General features: G+C 44.3%; 1 protein-coding gene across 1 annotated transcript in view; it reads right to left on the bottom strand.

Annotated features, from left to right (window-relative positions):
- sdccag8 (SHH signaling and ciliogenesis regulator sdccag8) overlaps positions 1 to 18,410 on the bottom strand; it is a 36,056-nt gene that overhangs the window by 17,156 nt on the left and 490 nt on the right. Inside the window, exons 2-13 of the mRNA XM_058059289.1 lie at positions 18,122 to 18,280; positions 17,808 to 17,875; positions 17,643 to 17,714; positions 17,454 to 17,561; positions 16,723 to 16,773; positions 16,372 to 16,436; positions 16,082 to 16,282; positions 15,882 to 16,020; positions 15,639 to 15,791; positions 15,368 to 15,502; positions 14,532 to 14,648; positions 14,105 to 14,247 (exon numbers count right to left, since the gene is read on the bottom strand). Coding sequence (XP_057915272.1) covers positions 14,105 to 14,247; positions 14,532 to 14,648; positions 15,368 to 15,502; positions 15,639 to 15,791; positions 15,882 to 16,020; positions 16,082 to 16,282; positions 16,372 to 16,436; positions 16,723 to 16,773; positions 17,454 to 17,561; positions 17,643 to 17,714; positions 17,808 to 17,875; positions 18,122 to 18,280 — 1,411 coding nt within the window. The remainder of the gene's footprint in view (positions 1 to 14,104; positions 14,248 to 14,531; positions 14,649 to 15,367; positions 15,503 to 15,638; positions 15,792 to 15,881; positions 16,021 to 16,081; positions 16,283 to 16,371; positions 16,437 to 16,722; positions 16,774 to 17,453; positions 17,562 to 17,642; positions 17,715 to 17,807; positions 17,876 to 18,121; positions 18,281 to 18,410) is intronic.

The raw sequence follows: 18,410 nt of genomic DNA, 5'->3' as shown, positions 1-18,410 counted from the left end.
TAAAGTGGTAGATGTGCGCTACTTGGCTAATCTTGTAGCAAGGACAATTTCATTCTTCATCTTATTGATGACAACAATGATGACATTGACGGCCCTGTTTTTACTTTCTCTAGCGTAATATTCATCATGTCCCAATGCCTTAGTCCTTGTGGTCCTACATGCAGTTGAATAACATTTTTATAGTTTTACAGTTATAATTGTGCATGCATGCATATCGAGTCACTCTGCATGTAAAACTATTATTGTAAAAAAATCTAAAAAAAAAAAAAACCCTCACAAAACAATTAGATTTACATTATTTCTTATAGGAAAATTTGGCTAACGTCCGTTTCGGTTGGAGTCGGACCTTCCGGAGCAAAATAATGACGCCAATTAAGGTTCTATCATACATAAAATATAATATTTATTTCTTTACAAAATATCTTTTGAATCTGATTTATCTTTTGAACCAGTCATGATGTGCTATATATATCACTATATTGACAGTTACTATGGTACCCATTATGTCATTGGATGGTCACATCACCTTGTACTTCGGTACGAGTTACATTATTTAAAATAAATAAATAAAAAAACTATTATGGAAAGCAGGAAGTGAACAAATGTAACAGTTACTGATTGTAAAAGTACCAGATGGAGGAGTAGGATTTAATAAGCTTTGCTTCTTCCTACTCCTTTTGGACATGTGGAACTGTGAACTGATTATGTGATGCATTCAATTGTAATCTGATGAATGTTCAAATGAAATAAAACCATTACCATTTCTCTTTGGAGCAAGGTTAGGTAGTTTTTCCTTGCCTCCAACGCCAAGCTTGTTTTATTGGTTTTCTTTTATGTATGAGAAGAGTGATTCTAGACCTGACCCTGATTAATAACGCCATGAAATATGTTTACCTGGGAATTTTCCCTATATACAGTAATTAATTGTCTCCAGTTCAAACATTGTTCCCTCACTCGTCAAGTTTTTAATGAATAATTTCTGTTTTGTGGGGGTCTCGCCCACTCCTCTCTCAGCTTGACGGCAGCCCAGACTTGTGGTGTCCACCATCGGGTCCGTGGCTTGCCCCCAGGACTGCCGCCAGCAATGGAGGCACAGAAAACGACCCATTTTGAGTTAATCGAGTTAAGACGATTTCAGTGTGTGCTCCTACATTTTCTGCTTGCGTCCTAAGATTTTAAAAAGTTAGGGCAATGATTGGTTTGGAGTGTTTTTGTTCTGTCATGCCCCCACTGGAGGACAGAAATGTTGAATCGAGTTAAGGGCTTCAGCAATAATTCTTTCAATGAAATCCTCTTTGCATACACACCAAACCTATGCTCCACTAACACGCCTAACGCATCACTTTTAATTCCGCCTTCCACTTGTACGGCTTTCAAAACAGAGCAGGTAGGAACGGAACAAAAGTGCAAATCCCCCCCGCCTGTCGTCTGACTGTTTGAACCAAACTTTCCAACTCAACTAAGTCCAGCCGCATCCCAAAAACAGACGCACGCACAAAGACCAAAAGAAAGGGAAAAACTACAAAGACAGTGAGAGAGGGAGTGGGGGTGTGGGGGGGGATGAGCTACCAAATAAACACAACTCTTCCTGAAGTCCAAAAGGCGCTAATGAAGAGAGAATTCTCCAGTTTAAGTGAAAACTTTTCTCCCCTGCAGCGCTTGGCCTGCATCTCCAAAGTGACCGCGTCTGTCTGTTCCATCCTGTGTGTGTGTGTGTGTGTGTGTGTTCGTTCTCCTGCTGTCCTGCTGTCTGGGGTGTGAAAGCGGGTGGCGATGCCGTGCAGGGGACACAAGGATACTGTGTGTGTGTGTGCGTGTGTATGCGTGTGAGTGGGTGTGCGCGTGCGAGCGAAGGAACACCCGCTGGGCTTGAACAGCAGCCTGAGCCACCAAAGCGCACACCAGGGCTCAGCGGGAGATGGCGACCAGGCATTGCCAGCCATTTGGTCCTGCAAGAGGTTCCAGGGGGGCGTGTGTACTTTTGTGCGTCTGTCCGACTCTGTGTGTGTGTGTGTGCGATTGAAGAGGAGGAGGAGGATGGGGCCTTCGCACCAGACCTGTTTACCCACCAATTAGCATCGGACACAATGCCAGAAAGTTCCAGCAGTCAGCAACAGAGCGGTGGTGGTGGAAGACGAGAAAAGCAACGAAACAGAGCGTCACCTCTTGGGAACATGCTGGAACGGAACTTTAACAACTTTTAAAACCCTTTTAAAAAGTTGCACAATCACAACCAAGTGCATACTGTACAGCAGGGATTCCCAACCAGGGGTACGCGTACCCCTACAGGTACGTGAGCCCATTACAGGAGGTATGTGGAAATAATTGCCAAGAATATAGATAATATATTTTGGAACCCCTCCCTCGCTCTAGCGCAGTTTTTCGAAAATGAATAAATACATGACTGCTGTTTCGTGGTTAACTATGAAGTATTATTTGTGCAGTTCTATGTAGTATCCTGGCTACTAGGCATCAGTACAATGAGGATTCATATTCCATTCATACTGCATCAAATCAGCCATGGCATGTCCAGAACAACATAGTGAAAAGAAGTTATCCTCCCTTTCCATGTGGAAGTGGTAAATTGTTGATGCTTTCTTTGTCCTTCTGCACCAATCCGTTTGAGTTCAAGTTTAGTGTACATAAATTGGAGGCAAACTAGTTAGCTTGCTAGCATGCTATGTTTAAAGCTGTGGCTGTCTCCTGTGTTCCTGTAGCCTGCGCATTACAGTTGAGCAATGTGTTGTAAATAAGAGTGTAGAAGTGACTGTCGTATTGTTTCATGTCTTCAGGGCTATAATAAATGATACAAATCCAAATGAGAAAGTCATAAAAAAAAGCTTTCTATGCTTTGACTACACAAACATTAAATATTAAATGTATTAATTTTGATCCTGGATATTTGCTTATTGCGGTTGGGCCTGGAACTAATTCATCACGATAAATGAGAGACGACTATCACCTCTGATGTGCCCCTCGCTAGACGAGCCCTTCCCGTGTATACGCCTGCCATTTTGTGAAGGGAAAAAAAGGCTACAAAAAAGTCTACACAAATACAGCTAGGTGCTCCACTAGCTAGCCGTCAGTCAGACAGATATGTGAGCTCTAAGTTTGATGATTTTGTTTTTCTTCAGCAAAGTGTTATGTGTTCCACTTTAGCTCACATAGCTAACGTTTTTGTCTTCCTGTCCCGCTCTTTAATGTTACATTGTTGATATAAGGCCTTTAGAAAGTGCAGAGCCCCTTTAGAAAAAGTGAGTGACGGCAATGAATCTATTGTGCATCTGCCTCTTACCCTAGTATTTTTATATCAGTCATATGCAAGTGTTGTGCAACTATCATTGTACTGTGTGTGTGTGTTGTAAAGGGATGTATGGGAAGCTATTAGACTGAGCTCCTACACCAAATCTTAACAGTAATATCTAACAGTGTAAAAATGGAGAAAATGCACACTTTATCAATAGAAGGGCATGGATAAAACGCAGCTCATTAAAGTTACAGGCACACAAAATGCTTTTTTAAAGTAAGTTCCAGCATCAATTGGACAACACACGTCCACTATTACTTCCCACTACGTTAAGCGAGGCCTCTGATTTAAAATTGGTTAAAAAAAAAAAGTGTGTGACCTCTAACCAAATTTTTCATTTCCTTTGTCAAGAACATTACAATGTGAGTATTCCTATTACTTCCTGTGGGAAGAAAATGTCCCAGCATGCCAGATGATTGTTTTGGACCACTGATGGAGGTCAGGCAAGGACATGGGTCTTCTTGATCAAAAGGGACCTTCTTCATTTGTTAGATTTCATTAAATCCAAGCAGCAGGTCCAGCAGTCATTAGCATCAGAAGCATCAGCGAGGCTCTAGTTTGCGGGCTGGAAAGGAATGACTGCTCCATAATCTGGCTGGTGATCGGGCTCAGTGGCAAGCCCTGATGCAGAGACACACTAACACACACACACACATACACACAGCTTGGGACAAGAGGCGGGTAGCAAGCCGGCCAAAGGCCAAAGCTGGGATGTTTCTGGGTCTGCAGCCAGGTGCAGTGGCTGCCGGGTAAAGAGAGAGCGGGCAGGACCAGCCTAAGTGGGCACTTTTCAAGCTGTCGGCCATTAGATTCGGGGTGGGGCGGCCCATCCCGGCCCAGAGTTTGCAGCGCCCTGCGGTGCGGCCCACATCCCGCGCCAGCAGCGCCAAATGCTGCTTTATTAGAGGACGAGCACAAATTGGTGTCAGATGGTCCACCTAGAGGAGACAGTCGCTCATACAAGACTGTCCAATGACTCAGAAGCACGAAACCAATATTCTACTACACACACACACACACACAAAAACGTGTTTATACTAATGCAATATGCACCAAAAAGAAAAGATTCATTCATTCATTCCAACTCATTCATTCCAAGGAGTAAGTCAGTTCAAACACTTGAACCATTTTTGCAAAGAAGGTCAAAGCATTGATGAACTACCTTCAAAATAGGTGTCCCATTTGTCCACGTCATAACGCTTGGGACTTTACTAAATTTGTTCAAAACTGAAATGCGTGCAGAAAGAGCGATGAAAGAAAGGACCCAAAATAATCACAGGTCTGCTTTAGCAAAAGCATTCACTCGATAATGATCAAGTTAACAATGCAACAACAAACAAATATGTTTTTTAAAATAGTAGATATGGAGGACAGGACGTGAAGTCAGGGGTCGACAGTTGAGTTGGAATTTGATCGGCGATGTGCTGTGTGATGACTGTAATGGATTTGGGACAGCGGTACATTTATCCACACATTTGCACCCTCAGGAGCTAAGTATAAAACTGTAGTACACATACTGAAGTGTATGTAGAGTAAAAACTGAACCAGTTTAGGCACACCATGTTCTTACTACTGAAAAGTGCCTGCTCAAGGTAACTATTTATGTGTTAAATGGCTTATTTATTCTGATTATATCTCCTAAATGAGGGAAAGGTGGCTAATATGGTATTATTTCATGTATACGGGGCTCTAATAATATTTTGTTAATAATATAAACATATATAAAAGATCAAACTGTTTTTTTTTTAGTGGCATAACTATAAAAATATTCTACTTTCACCTTCATAGTCAGTTTGGGACCAAACGAGGGATGACGCTGCCTTAGTTTTTTGCAATATTAATCCGCTTCCTGTTCTTCTCTCCTTTTAAAATTGCAACCAATCGAATTAGGCCCACCCCTTCAGCTACACTGAAAAAAGTAAAATGACTGTGTCATTCCTTTAAAGTGCATTTTTAAATTGGTCTAATTGGAAATCACAGTTTCCAGGTTGAATCAGATTTTTCTACTTTGCTTTAAAGCAAACGACACTCTCCCTGGACAAAATGAAATCAAACAATTCGACTTAAATGGCATTTTCACTTTAAACCGGAGGTTTCATTCTCAGATCGCGCTTTTTGAGTTTAAAGTCCGCCATATACGGAACCAAGACGGGCCCATCACTGAAGGTGGTTAGCCTCCAACCCTTCACACTCACCATGTTGAGAGTACAGTATTTTGCCGTAGTTCTCATTGTGAGCCCACTTCACCACTCAAAATACCAAGTGAAAGTGTTGAAGTGCTGGGGAATTGAAACACAGCCCAGACGACCAGCTCATCGGGTCAACTTAAGACAGGTTGTTGACACAAATGTGCTCCCATTGCACCCCAAAAAAAGAGAACGTTCAATTAAACTACTACTACATTAAACTACTTGAACCCAAAAATATCATTTACAATAATGTACTGTACTATAACTGCACACAATATCTGCTATTTCCTTCATCCAACTGATGACAGGCGATGATTCATTCGAAGCCGACTACTCCAGCAGCTATTTATGATCGACAGCATCAAATTAGACGGCATTAATATTCAACAGCACGGCAGGGCGAGCTGCAAACACTCACTGCTGTCTGCCAGCAACATGAAAAGACAATGTTGCAGAGAGAATAAAATAAAAAGACATATTGAACATCATTTATTGACGCCGCGTGTGACAAATTGTTTTGTGCGACGCTTGTTTTTTCAGCATGCCTGGAGGTCACGCCGCTCAAATCCATGAAACAAACATATGACACACAGAGGCGGGCCTGATGTAGCTCGCACACACACACACACCATTCATCTGTCCGTCTGTCTGTTGTTCTTTTCCATCCTCCTCTGCTCTTTCCATCCCTCCCCGCTTCTCTCCATCGCTCCCTCCCACCATTTTTTTTTCCTGTAACTAAACTGGCTGTGTCTCTCTCCATCTGCTGGTTCTTCCTTCAGCGGCCATGCACCTGTTCACACCTCCTCTCCTGTTGGCCACCTCCTCACCCGCCTCCCTCCCTCCCTCCCTTTATCCTTCCCTTCCTCCCTCCCTCCTTCCTTCCATCGCTGTGCGGCGCGGCGCTGCCAGGCCCTGTTTCCTGGCTCGGGTTGGTGCTCTGTCATTCAATCCATCTGTCGGCAAGTCAACTTTGTTTACAGGCGGTGGCCCGAGCCTCTTTTATTCATCAAGGAGCCCTAAAGGCGCCTGTATCGTGCATGCGAGCCCACCCCATCGCTTAATTCCAGCAAGGTCAGCGGGGGCCCGCAAACACATCGGGCGGGACAGCACAAGAGCTCCAACGCAAGCATGTCAATACGTATGCTTATTGAGGTTTAAGGGTATGCCATAATCGCAGTTCAGTACGTACCTCGGTTTTCAGGTGACGGTTTGTGTAAGAATGCCAACAATATTCTATTTACAAGACTGAGGTGTATATAAACCAAGCTAGACAGATATAGTTATTATAGCAGCCAACACGAAGAACTATTTCCCTTGTGTAGTGACACAGCGCCTCACACCACTACCGATGGGTAACGGGCCCAACTCCGAAACAATGCCATAGCACACCAATCTGTACCGACTAAGAACAAGAACACTTCTGCGATTGGCCGTCAGCTCCAAAGTTGGCATTTAATGTTGTACTTCTAAAGTTCCACACCAAATTTTGTTCTATTTTACTTTCTATTCTTGCTCCTGCAGCAAACTAGAATGTATTGGGCTCTCTGCTGGGTGCCACCAAGCAGGGGCACCCATTCGGGTTTTGCTACAAGACATAGAAACTTAACAAAACGTCAACGATACAAACATTAAATCAAATGTGACATGAATGCATCCATCATGGTGACACCAAGAATTGAAGTAAATCCTCCTACAATCAGCACCACCCCTGACCTCGTTCTCGTCTTTCTAACTTTGTGGTTCTGCTCAGTCCAATCAGAGCAGAACTCCTTGGAGTCCCCCCCCCCCACCGCATAGAACCATCCAGGCTGGTGACAAGGTAAGAGACAAACCACAACTAACACGAAAAGAATCCTCTAAAAAAACTAACTTTTCAAGGACACGCACTATGGGAGGCAAGACGAGGTAGCGGACGGATGGATGGTGAATGGAGGGCCGAGGGCCGGTTTACTGTCGGTCCTTCTGGGCCGTGCAGCAGAAGTGCTTCTATGTAGGCCATTGTCCTGGGGCACACTTGGCTCCTCTGAGAACAGTTGTAGCTGACAGATTTGCCTCAGTCTTGCCTGAGGTCTCCCAGTCAGAGATCAGCCTATTCTATATATTCTCCGCCTAGCGCTAAAAAAGGACCCACAGATTAGTGGCTCTGTTTAATAAGCACGGTATGGTGCACATGTTCCACTGCTGTGTCAATTAAAGGTCCGCTACTTTTAAATGACGTTCTGTCCCTAGAACCTGTTTAAGAGCATTAACTGGGAGAAACCTTTGAAGTTCCATGACGTGAAAACCTTCCTCATGGACATGAAACAGTCTCTGAACCTGGCTTCATGAAGGACAGCTTTTGGGTGCGGGGGGAGGCTTCACTACACATCTTAAAACCAAGACCAACAAAGCCAACTATGAGTCAGCCAGTTAAATTCCATTCGATAATCTTGTTTTTCCCTTCAGCGAATAGGCTAACCTAGCATTAGTTAGCATGGACGAAAACAGCTCATTAACATTAAAGCTACAGACACGCAAAATGACATTCTCCCAGTATGGCTTACTAGTAAAAGCAATTTTGAACAATCTAAATTCCAACATCTAAACATACTTCTAATACACTATTGTGGGACCTCTAAGACGCTGAAAAGTAACACAAAAGGTCAAAAATCTGTAATAGGATGCTTGTTGATCTTCCTCTTACCTCATGGTTACTCCCAAAGAGTATTCTTCTTCACCTTTCACTAATGATCAAACGTGGGTGTACGGTTTAAGACAATAAGACAAGAGAGAGGTGAAGACCTGAGGGCAAGAAGCGAGAGGAGCACGGCGAGGTGTCGTCACAAGGCCAACGGGCCCACCACTGTCAACATCACAGTACACACGTATACACACACACACACACACACACACAGGGCTGGCCGTGAGCCCTCCCAGCTGCCCTATCCGTAACTGTCTGATTAGTTGTGCTAAGCAGCCCCTCCCCTGCCAACCACGGTGCCATCTGCTACCCAACAACATGGCTGCCGACCAGACGGGCACGCGCACGCACGCACACACAAACACAGGCCTTCACCTGGCACGGCACGGCTGCTGTCACACAGAGACACACACATCAAACCGCAGACACAGGTGTCGCCCAAAGGTATCAACACTTAACATTCACACAAAGGCATGCAAACACACACACACACACATTGCTGAACACTCAAACTACAAACAATTGACAGACCCTGTTATTTTTTTATGTAAATCTGTATTTAAATGGCCTAAATATACATTTTAAGCTAGACTACACTTATATGATTGCAGTCTTACACACACAATACCTCCTGAGGGGAAACGTAGTTACACCCCATCAGGTCGGAGAAACAACACTTCGTGCACAATCACTGCAAGAGCTCCCAGGTTCAATGCCTCCCCTCCTCAGCCCTATTATTCCGGGCCGTGATTGGACAAGAGCCTCCTGCTGAGTTTGCTTTGCAGCCGTTTTGTCGGGGCCCCAGATTTCGCTGGCCGCTCCGAGCAAGCCTCTGGCGGGGACGTGGCATCTGCTGCCTCACCTTCCTCATTTACACTTCTCCGCCCTCACTCGCACACCCGCGCCGCTCTTTTCTCCGCCTACCCAAACCTCGCAGCCAGGGCGATGCGACGGGGCGGCCAAGGGCGGAGGAGCAGCAGCAGCAGCAGCGTAACGTGTTTAATGGACTTGGAGGAAAACTTTAGTTCACGCGCACACTTCCTCGGCCTGCCTTCTCGCTTTGAGCTCAAGGTCGTGGAAATCATGGGGATTCTCTGTACTTCTCTTCCTATCACCCTCGCATCCCAAAATGATGCACTCTTAGAGTCAGTGGGTAAGAGACAAAACAATAAAAAAAAAATAAATAAATGGAGATTGTACAGGAGCAGTTTTATCAGAACTGCTGCATTTGGTAGTATTCATTCATTTTCTACCACTTATCCTCACAAGGGTCACGGGGGTGCTGGAGCCTATCCCAGCTGTCTTCGGGCGAGAGGCGGGGTACATCCTGGACTGGTGGCCAGCCAATCACAGGGCACATATAGACAAACAACCATTCACACTCACATTCACACCTATGGACAATTTGGAGTCGCCAATTAACCTAGCATGTTTTTGGAATGTGGGAGGAAACCGGAGTACCCGGAGAAAACCCACGCATGCATGGATAGAACATGCAAACTCCACACAGAGATGGCCGAGGGTGGAATTGAACCCTGGTCGCCTAGCTGTGAGGCCTGCGCGCTAACCACTCGATGCAAGAATAAATGTGCCACAAGTCCTTATTTCACTCAGCACTTGCACATCAGCATCACATCATTTTCGGTGCTTTTGTATTGAATTGTGGACTCCTATAGAGCAGCTACACACAATAACCCACACAGAAAGCTTTCTAGATCTTACAGGTTCTGCACCTCTTTCTGCTTCCAACCTTGCTTAAACTGCATCTCATAAGTCCAGGAAGTCCGAATCGCAGTGATGTCAGTAGAACTCAGTGTTACAGAAAACTCTAGACCGAGCTTAGAGGCTTCCAAATTTTTTTTAAAAGGCCTCAGTTTCAAATGGACAAACCTCATTATTTGACGCTTTGGCATCGTTTAAGACGAGAATACAACATTGTAACAACAAAAGTGGAAAACACACAATAGGTCCCCTTTAAATTTTAATACATTTGCATTGCAATTGTGAAAGAATGAAATGGTTTTAATACAAGAGTGCTTCTTTGTCCATGTTTAAGGTGACCTCAAGTAAACTTTCCTGGTGTCATTACATCACAAAGCAAACATCCTCATGATTACAGATTCCTGATTTCATGGAGATGGACACTGGGGAGGAGGGGGGGCTTTGCAGACACTGGACTTGTGTCCAAAAACAGATCAGGCGGACACATTCTAGTCATGCAAGCACACACGCGTGCCTGGCTGGAGATCAGGGCCACTTTTCACACTAGTCACTAGCCTTTGGGAGAGCTCTGATTTCAATACAGGAGGAAACGGAGGAAAAAGAAGATAGAGAAAGAACAGTGGTGGGATGAAGATGAAAAGAACAGAAGACGGGTGGGGGCGCAAACAAACTATACAAACTTAGTAAAGCCCTGTGCTGGGCTGGTGTGTGTGTGGATGTGAACAGAGTGACGGGGATTAGGACAGATCCTGGGCTGTCCAACTCACAGCTGGCTGATGATCCAATCCTGGAAAGCAGAGCAGCTCACCAGCCGCCATGGGATCCCCCGGTTGTGTGCGTATATCCGTGTGTGTGTGTGTGTGTGTGTGTCTGCATAGGCATGTGGTTCTGCGACTGATATACATTTCATTGCACTGAATTGTGACACCCGCATAGTGCAATTTACTTCCTGTATTAATCAGGAAAATAAAGCAGAGAGGAAATCAAACCGGCGGTCTTTGCATTACAAGTCCTCCGTTTGAAAGAGAGCTGTGATCACTTGTGCCACGAGGCGAACGCAATGAAAGAGGGGAGCGAGCGAGCGGCAGAGGGAGAATCAAAGAGTTTCTTTTCCTCTATCAAGCTGGGTCAAACAGGAGGCCTTGTGATGCACGCACCATCTTACAACACAACACACACACACACACACAAAGCGGACCACCGCAGCTACAGCAGAGACGTTCATCAGCCTCGTCACGCAGCTCTGTGTGACCCCTGAAGGCCTGCAGATGGACAGAAAGAGACACCAAGCTGGAACAGCAGGACCGCGGAGATGTTTGCTTAGCGCAGAACAGCATGCGGAAGGGGGGGTTAAAGATTTCAGCTATTTCAGCTTACTGAAGCCTAAAATGTCACAACAGACATTTTATTAGGTACAACCTCATGAGGTTCCAACAGGAGCTGTATCATCCAAAAATGCTTCTTCGGTTTTGACACTGCCAGAGAATATAATCAACTGTCCTCATTGGGAAAGTATGGAAATAATTATTATAAATAAGTATTTCCATATAAATAACGCAAATGGAATTAATCTGTCACCATTATGAAATCTAAAATTGGAGAGGCAACGTCCTTAACCGTCAACAAAAGCAAAAACAATACAATTCCGACAACCTGGTGCCTGGGACAGTTGAGTCTAATTGTATTAAGCAGTCAGGATGTGTGTGCCACATTCCTACGTCACGTAAAGCGGCATCATCGGCTCTATGGTAATCATCACACTTTACTTATTTATGCTCAACAGCCAGGACAGAGGGGGAAAAATTAAAAATAAAAACTGGGTGCTGTGATCACATTTTTTTTATCTTATCCACCCTTCTGTTGTGGCAACGCAAAAAAAGCACAAAAAACGGCAAAAACATACACACACCTAAGAGTGTCGTAAACCAATAGTTATCAAACTGGGGGGCGTGCAAGTGGCAGACGTTGAGGAAGGAGATATATTGTCCGTGTGATGGACGACCGTGATTTACTAACACGCTACCAGCTTGATCGATATCGTTGTCGTTGCGCCATTCTGCCAAATCAAACCACTTTTTATAAGGACGCCAGCAATCACAGGGATTACTGACAGCCGAGTCTGCGCCCATTGCTAATATGAAACACTTTAAGTAGTAAAATTAGCAGCATGGACAATAAAACATAAGCAAATCAATATAATCATCAAGATGTGAATGAAGTATGTTCTATGGCAGGGGTCTCAAACACGCGGCCCGCGGGCTAAATGTGGCCCGCAGGACACTAGTTTGAGGCCCCCGCCTTGATATGAAAGTTTAATGTTAGTGCGGCCCGCGCAATTTTGATATGGATGCTGTATGGTATCATGTACCCAGAAAAAATTATTACGTTTGATTAATGTTCACGTTAAAGGTTAAATAACTGTTAATAGTTATCCTCCCTATCCTTGTGGAAGTGGTAAGTTTTTGGCTATTTAAGTTTAAAGGAAATAACTTGAAGGCTACCGTTTATGTCGCTAGTTCTCTAGTTTGCGAGTTAGCATGTGTCTCAAGACCCTGCAGTTGCGCAATATGTTGTAAATAAAGAGAGAATAAATGTGACTATAGTCGTGTTTTGTCATGTCTACAGGGCTCTAATAATGCTTTGTTCATTTTAATCTGAAAAAAATAATTTGTCTACCCACCAACTATATGTGGTTTCTTAAGTTTTTATTATTTGGTGTTTTATTATTATTATAATATTTATTTATGACTGATTGATTTTCTTTATTTGTTTATTTTTCATCTTATTTTGTGTAGAAAAATAAAAATTAAGAGATTTGAGAACAGTGGAATGTTTTATCAGAGCTTTTATTGTAGAAAATCGGAACAAAAGCAAAGTTTATTCATTTTTCTGTTTTTAATAAATGCCTTTTTTGATTTTTTGGGGGGGAAAACCTGATGCGGCCCAGCCTCGCCCAGACCGTAGCTCCAGTGGCCCCCAAGTAAATTGAGTTTGAGACCCCTGTTCTATGGTAACAACCAATGACAGGTTTTAGAAGACTGCATCATCTTTTAGGCTAAGTTAGAAGTTCTCTGATAGGATTTGAACCTGAAGTCTCACAAGATATGTGAAGTCTCCCACAGGATTTGGGACAGATGGGCCAGTGAAGTTGTAAGTTCAAAGTTTTGGTATAACACAGATAAGTTCGCCAGTAGCAAAATAAATACCTTGGTGAGGAGGGGGAAAAAAAAAAACGAGAAGTGGTTTTTCAATGCTAATGACCAAAAAATTGAATTAGCATGGCCACATCCTCAGCCAAGTTAACAGCTGTCAAACATCAAGCGTGCATCTGCGGAGTGATAAAACTACACGTGCACGCACGCGTGCGCACATGACAGGTTGGGCCAGTGGCTTCTCTTGTCCAGCTTAGTGTCAAATTGTGGTTCTGCACAAGTGGTTAGAAAATACACACTTTGACACAAATGACAGTGTGCCGTGTTGCCAGAGTGTTAGCGCTGGCCAGGTGACAGGCACACACTTAAACACACATCAGAGTGGAGACACACACACACACAGTGAAGCACCACAGGGCTCCGCCGCCACATCTGTGCCTATATCAAACATCCCGGCTGCAGGCGGCAGGGGTGACGGAGCGCACCGGTAGGCTGGCGCGGGCCGCTGTGGACGGGGTCAGCACCGGCCAGCAGATGACAGGAGGGACAGAGGGAGGTATTTAGAGAGGAGGCAAGATGGATAGACACTTGGACAGAATGGATGTAGAAAGGACATAAGAGGGGGGCCGGTAGCGCCTGTTGGGAGAACGTCGGCGGGGGGTACTCAGGCCACATTGTCTGTGTGTGTGTGTGTACGGGACAGGAGAAAGGTTCAAGTACCAGTTTGGCTCTGTTGGTTCTGGGCATAAGCCTGGTGCCACAGAACAGCAAGAGTGTATGTGTGTGTGTGTGTGCATTATGTTGTGGCATGCCTAACAGGATTATAGGTGACCCGGTGGGGTCCAGTTGGTCCTGGGACTAAGGCACAGCAGTGCCCGAGTGTGTTCATGTGTGTGTGGTTTGTTTAATAGGATTAGCAGCTACCTGGTGTTGTACAGTTGGTATGCTGGTCTGAACTGGACCGGACCGGCCAAAGCTGAGCTGGGCTCGGGCTGGGCCGGGCAGAGGGAAGCGCTGCGAGTGTGTTGGCATGCATAATAGGATTAGGTACTACCTGGTGAGGTGCAGTTGGCGCTGGGCATTTGCCAGCTGTTCTGCCAGGCTCAGGGCTTCGGCCTGCCATTGGCTCCCGTCCTTTTGGACCGCCTCCAGACGCTGTCGACAGCCAACCAGCTCTGAGCTCAGCTTTTCCACTTCCTGTCCCACCGAGATGTATGGGGAGAGGAAAGAAGGGGACGTGAGGACAGAACAAGCTCATCCGTGCAATCAAAACAAGCAGTTTATAATTAAATAACCTCTTAAGTACCACGATAAAGTGCTTTTTTTTGTCTTTATTTTATATTTTATTTTTTATTGAGGGTACAGTCGCCCCCTACTTTAAATTTTATGAGTTTGATCAGAAAACCTCAAAGTTAGTCAGAGAAAAAATGGAGAAAATAATAAAAATAATTCTAATTCACAGGCAAAATGCGGATTTTTACCTGTGTACATTTTTCCAGCTGTCTGCTGGTTTTGGACTTGAGGTCTTGGAGTTCTCGCTCGGCCTCCTCCTTCTTCAGCCGGGCACTGCTGAGCTGATACTGCACGTCGACACAGACCTTCAGAGGACAACCGGGTCCCAATTAAAAAAACTCATTCAAGTCATGTCTTCATTTTCTGGTCCAAGATGTCTTTTAGAAGCTCGTCTCTTACACAGTTTCAGGCTAAAACAAAGTAATTATGTAGCCAAAAAAATAACATGTTATGTAAATTATTTATTATATAAATCACCTTAAATTAAATGTAGACGTGTTCATTGTATTTGATGAATAAACAGAAGTGAAAGGAACTTCTTTTAAATTGGCCTACAATCACACATAGTAGACCAAAGAGCATAGTTTTGCTGCCATCCAGTGGACATATAGAGTATTACAACTACGACAGCCCATTCGGCTGCTGTAAGTCAATCACAATAACAAACGGGCCTCATGGAGAAAAATTTGCATGGAATTCCAACTAAGTCTCTGTATGCAAGAAATGTAAAATGTGCGTCTGGTGAAAAATATTCAGAGTTATAAAAAATAGCATGAGCACAACTTCACACATTTTGTGGCTTAAGTAGAAGCGTGCGTACAGAACTGAAATTACAGTTTCCACGGCGCCGCTTCTCCATAGAAGGTCAATACAAAATGACTCATGAATGTGGCGTCCATATGTAAAAGAGCCTTGATTGCATTCATATAATGGCCGCTGTCATTCTGAGTCACTGCTGGCGGGGATACGAGGACAAAAAAGCGGCCCTGTTTAGTGCATATGCGAGCTTTATGAATGAATGTACCTTGGTGTTGTCTTTTTCCACATTCGTAAGTTTGCGCTGTGCATCTTCCAGCTGATTGGTCAGCAAGCTCTTGTCTGCGTGGAGTCTGTCCCGCTGGCCCTCCAATTCGGCTGCACGCTGGGACAACCAGGCCACCTAATGAGGACACGTGTGCTATATTGATAATGTACTGGATCTCAATGGCAGGTGTAATAATCATTACAATAATAGTAATGTGTCTGTGAGTTATTATATATTCATGTGTATACAACAGCACACAAGTTGCTTTTACGGTATTTGCCAGCTCCTCTTTCTGTCTTCGACCCTCATTGCGTCCCTCCTCTCGAGCCTCGGTCAACCTCTGCTGCAAAGCCTGTGCATCTCGCTCTCGCTGCGCCGTCTGCCGAGCCAGCTCCCGGGACAGCTGCTGGCACTGCACCTCCACCTGCAACAACCACACACACAAAAAGAGTCAGCTTGCCCGCCACGCAGCCGATTGGACGACTTGGGTGTCGAGAATTGCAAATAATCTGACCTCAGCTTTGTGCAGGTTGGCTTCCTCGGCCACCTCCACGGCGTGTTTGACCTGCAGACATGCTGACCACTCCCTGTGCTGCACTTCTTGCTGAGCTGAGCGTGCATCGCTCAGAGCCACCAGCAGCTCGTCGCGCTCCCTGGGAGCAAGTATGCATGTGGTAAAAAAAAAAATTCATGTCCTGTACTTATTCCACTTACTTGGTAAGTCTATCTAGAGCCTGGACGTGTGCGTTGGTGGGCGCCCCGGCCAAGACCGCCTCCTGCTGCGCACACTTCAGACACAAGCCGGCCACACGGGGCGCACCGTTAGCTCGTTGTGCATCCGCCGCTTCCTTCTCGCTGCGTCTGAGACGGGCCATCACATCCTTGCACTCCTCCCGGCTGAGCGACAAGTCCCTCCTGGTGGTAGAAGCAATGGAAGATGATACACGTTAGCCTGGAGGACATGTCTCAAGGTTTAAGGAAGTGTAAAAAAAAGAGAGGCTGACCTGAGGGAGATGACCTGATCCTCCAATGTTTCAATCTGGGCATGGTGCATGACCTTCAACTGTTCCTGGCAGACAGAAAACATATTTAGCCAGTGAATAGCTGCATTTGAAGCATCATGAGTGCTTTAAGGTGATGGTTGCTCTGCAGTACTCAGCCATTGATGTGTAACCCATGCATGTTGTACTTACAGCTACTGTATGCGTTCCTGTCTACTATCTCACTCCAAATTACTATACAAGTTACAGCCTCGCTCCAATTGTCACCTGCTTCCAATACATCTAGTATATATATCTCTGCTATGGCCGATAAGACAGAAACACACAAAAGTATTATTTGGGATGGAGACATACCAGCTCATGTTTCCATGTGGCGTGTTCCCCTCCTGTCAGACACTCATTCTCCTGAAAATAAATCAATAAAGGCCATCAAGTTATATTGACGTGTTCAGATACATTACTATAGCAACAATCATGCATTGTTCAGTCGGCCACCAGAGGGCTCCACCGCCTGTTGGTGACCATGACCGTATTTGGTTTATTTCCTTAACAGTTCAACTGTATGCTACTAAAATTGCATTATTTTTTAAGTTCATTGCCATCAAATTGGGACATTTCTCAGATTTCATAATTTTTTCCCTTTATTATACTTTAAGCTACTAATGTGATGTTACTTTACGTTATTTTCTTTTTCTGGTTGATTACACCTTTTTCTTTTCATATATTTTAACTTCATTTTGATCAAATTATTTTTCCATTTTTGCTGCCGCTGTTTTTAGTTATCTTATTACATTTTAATGTGCCGCGAGCCACAAATGGCCCTTGGGCCACATGTTGGACACCCCTGCTTCAGTCAAATGATGATGCTCTTCTTGTTGATTAGGGTCCAATAGTTTTGTGATATAATTTTTAGTATGATGTTTCCTAGTTTAGCTCCAATTTTTTTTAACCAATGCCTAACTGTAAGTGGTCACTCAATCAAAACCAGGAGTCAAATAAAGAAAGTAAAGGATGTAATAAATACTTAAATGGGATATAAATATTAGATATAGATATTTGCCACATAAGATTTTGATAGACTGTACCGTGTGTTCCTTCACAGGGGTGGCATGTTTGGCTTTAAGCTCGGACCACAGTTTCTCGTTCTCCACCACCACCACTCGAATCCTCTGTTTGAGGCCCTGTTGCTCTTCCTGTCACAAGAAGCACAGAAAAAAAGACTCAAATCAGCTGTGCGCACACAAGACGGCCGTATAACAGACCTACATACAAACCTTGCAGAATCGAACTTCAGCCTCCAGATGTTTGATGTAGTCAGACTGGTTGTGAGTGACTGGGACCAAGTCCTGTCAGTTAGACGTGTGTTTAAAAAAAAAAAACAAAAACATACATTGATGATTTTTATGGAGTTATATGGAGTTGTGACGTGATTGGTGCACCTTGCGTGGAGAGAGGGGAGCAGGTATTGCCATGCCCTGCTTCAGTAGGAGGCTTTTCAGTTGATTAACTGTAAGCAGACACACACACACAGATAAGTAGTAAACTTACTGCCCACAGTGGAGGTCCCTCAAGCCCTGACCCCTTAAAACTGAGAATTTAAGTCATGTTTTGTGTTAAAAAATATACCTAAAGTCACATCTAGGTAGCTTTCTCATAGGTTTCTTATGTTTCTTTTCAGTCCAAAAGAAATGTTCTTTCTATTTGCATTAGTATATTCCAGAATGTGTAAAATATATATTTTAGACAGAGGCACCTGCTTCGCTCTGTGTCTTCTGGCTCTTCGATGCCCTGTCCTTGTCGGGCATGACGGATGCCTGGAGGCCTCCATCACCGTGTCTGAGCTCTTCCTCTTCCTCCTTGTTGATATCAGGATGTTCTCTGCTGAGATGCTGCTGACTTTCACTGACTGGCTCTGTAGACACAGATGTGTATCTTATATCATTTATTATTTTTACTAGCTTTCAGTGTAATGCAGTGTAGCTACGCATCAATGCAAATAATAACCACAGTAATAAATTACACGAAAACTACTTTGACCAGTT

The sequence above is a fragment of the Doryrhamphus excisus genome, chromosome 20 (assembly GCF_030265055.1).
Source record: "Doryrhamphus excisus isolate RoL2022-K1 chromosome 20, RoL_Dexc_1.0, whole genome shotgun sequence".
NCBI lineage: Eukaryota > Metazoa > Chordata > Actinopteri > Syngnathiformes > Syngnathidae > Doryrhamphus > Doryrhamphus excisus.
Note: the sequence above shows the minus strand (reverse complement) of the source record. Positions and strands in the feature narration are given on the sequence as shown.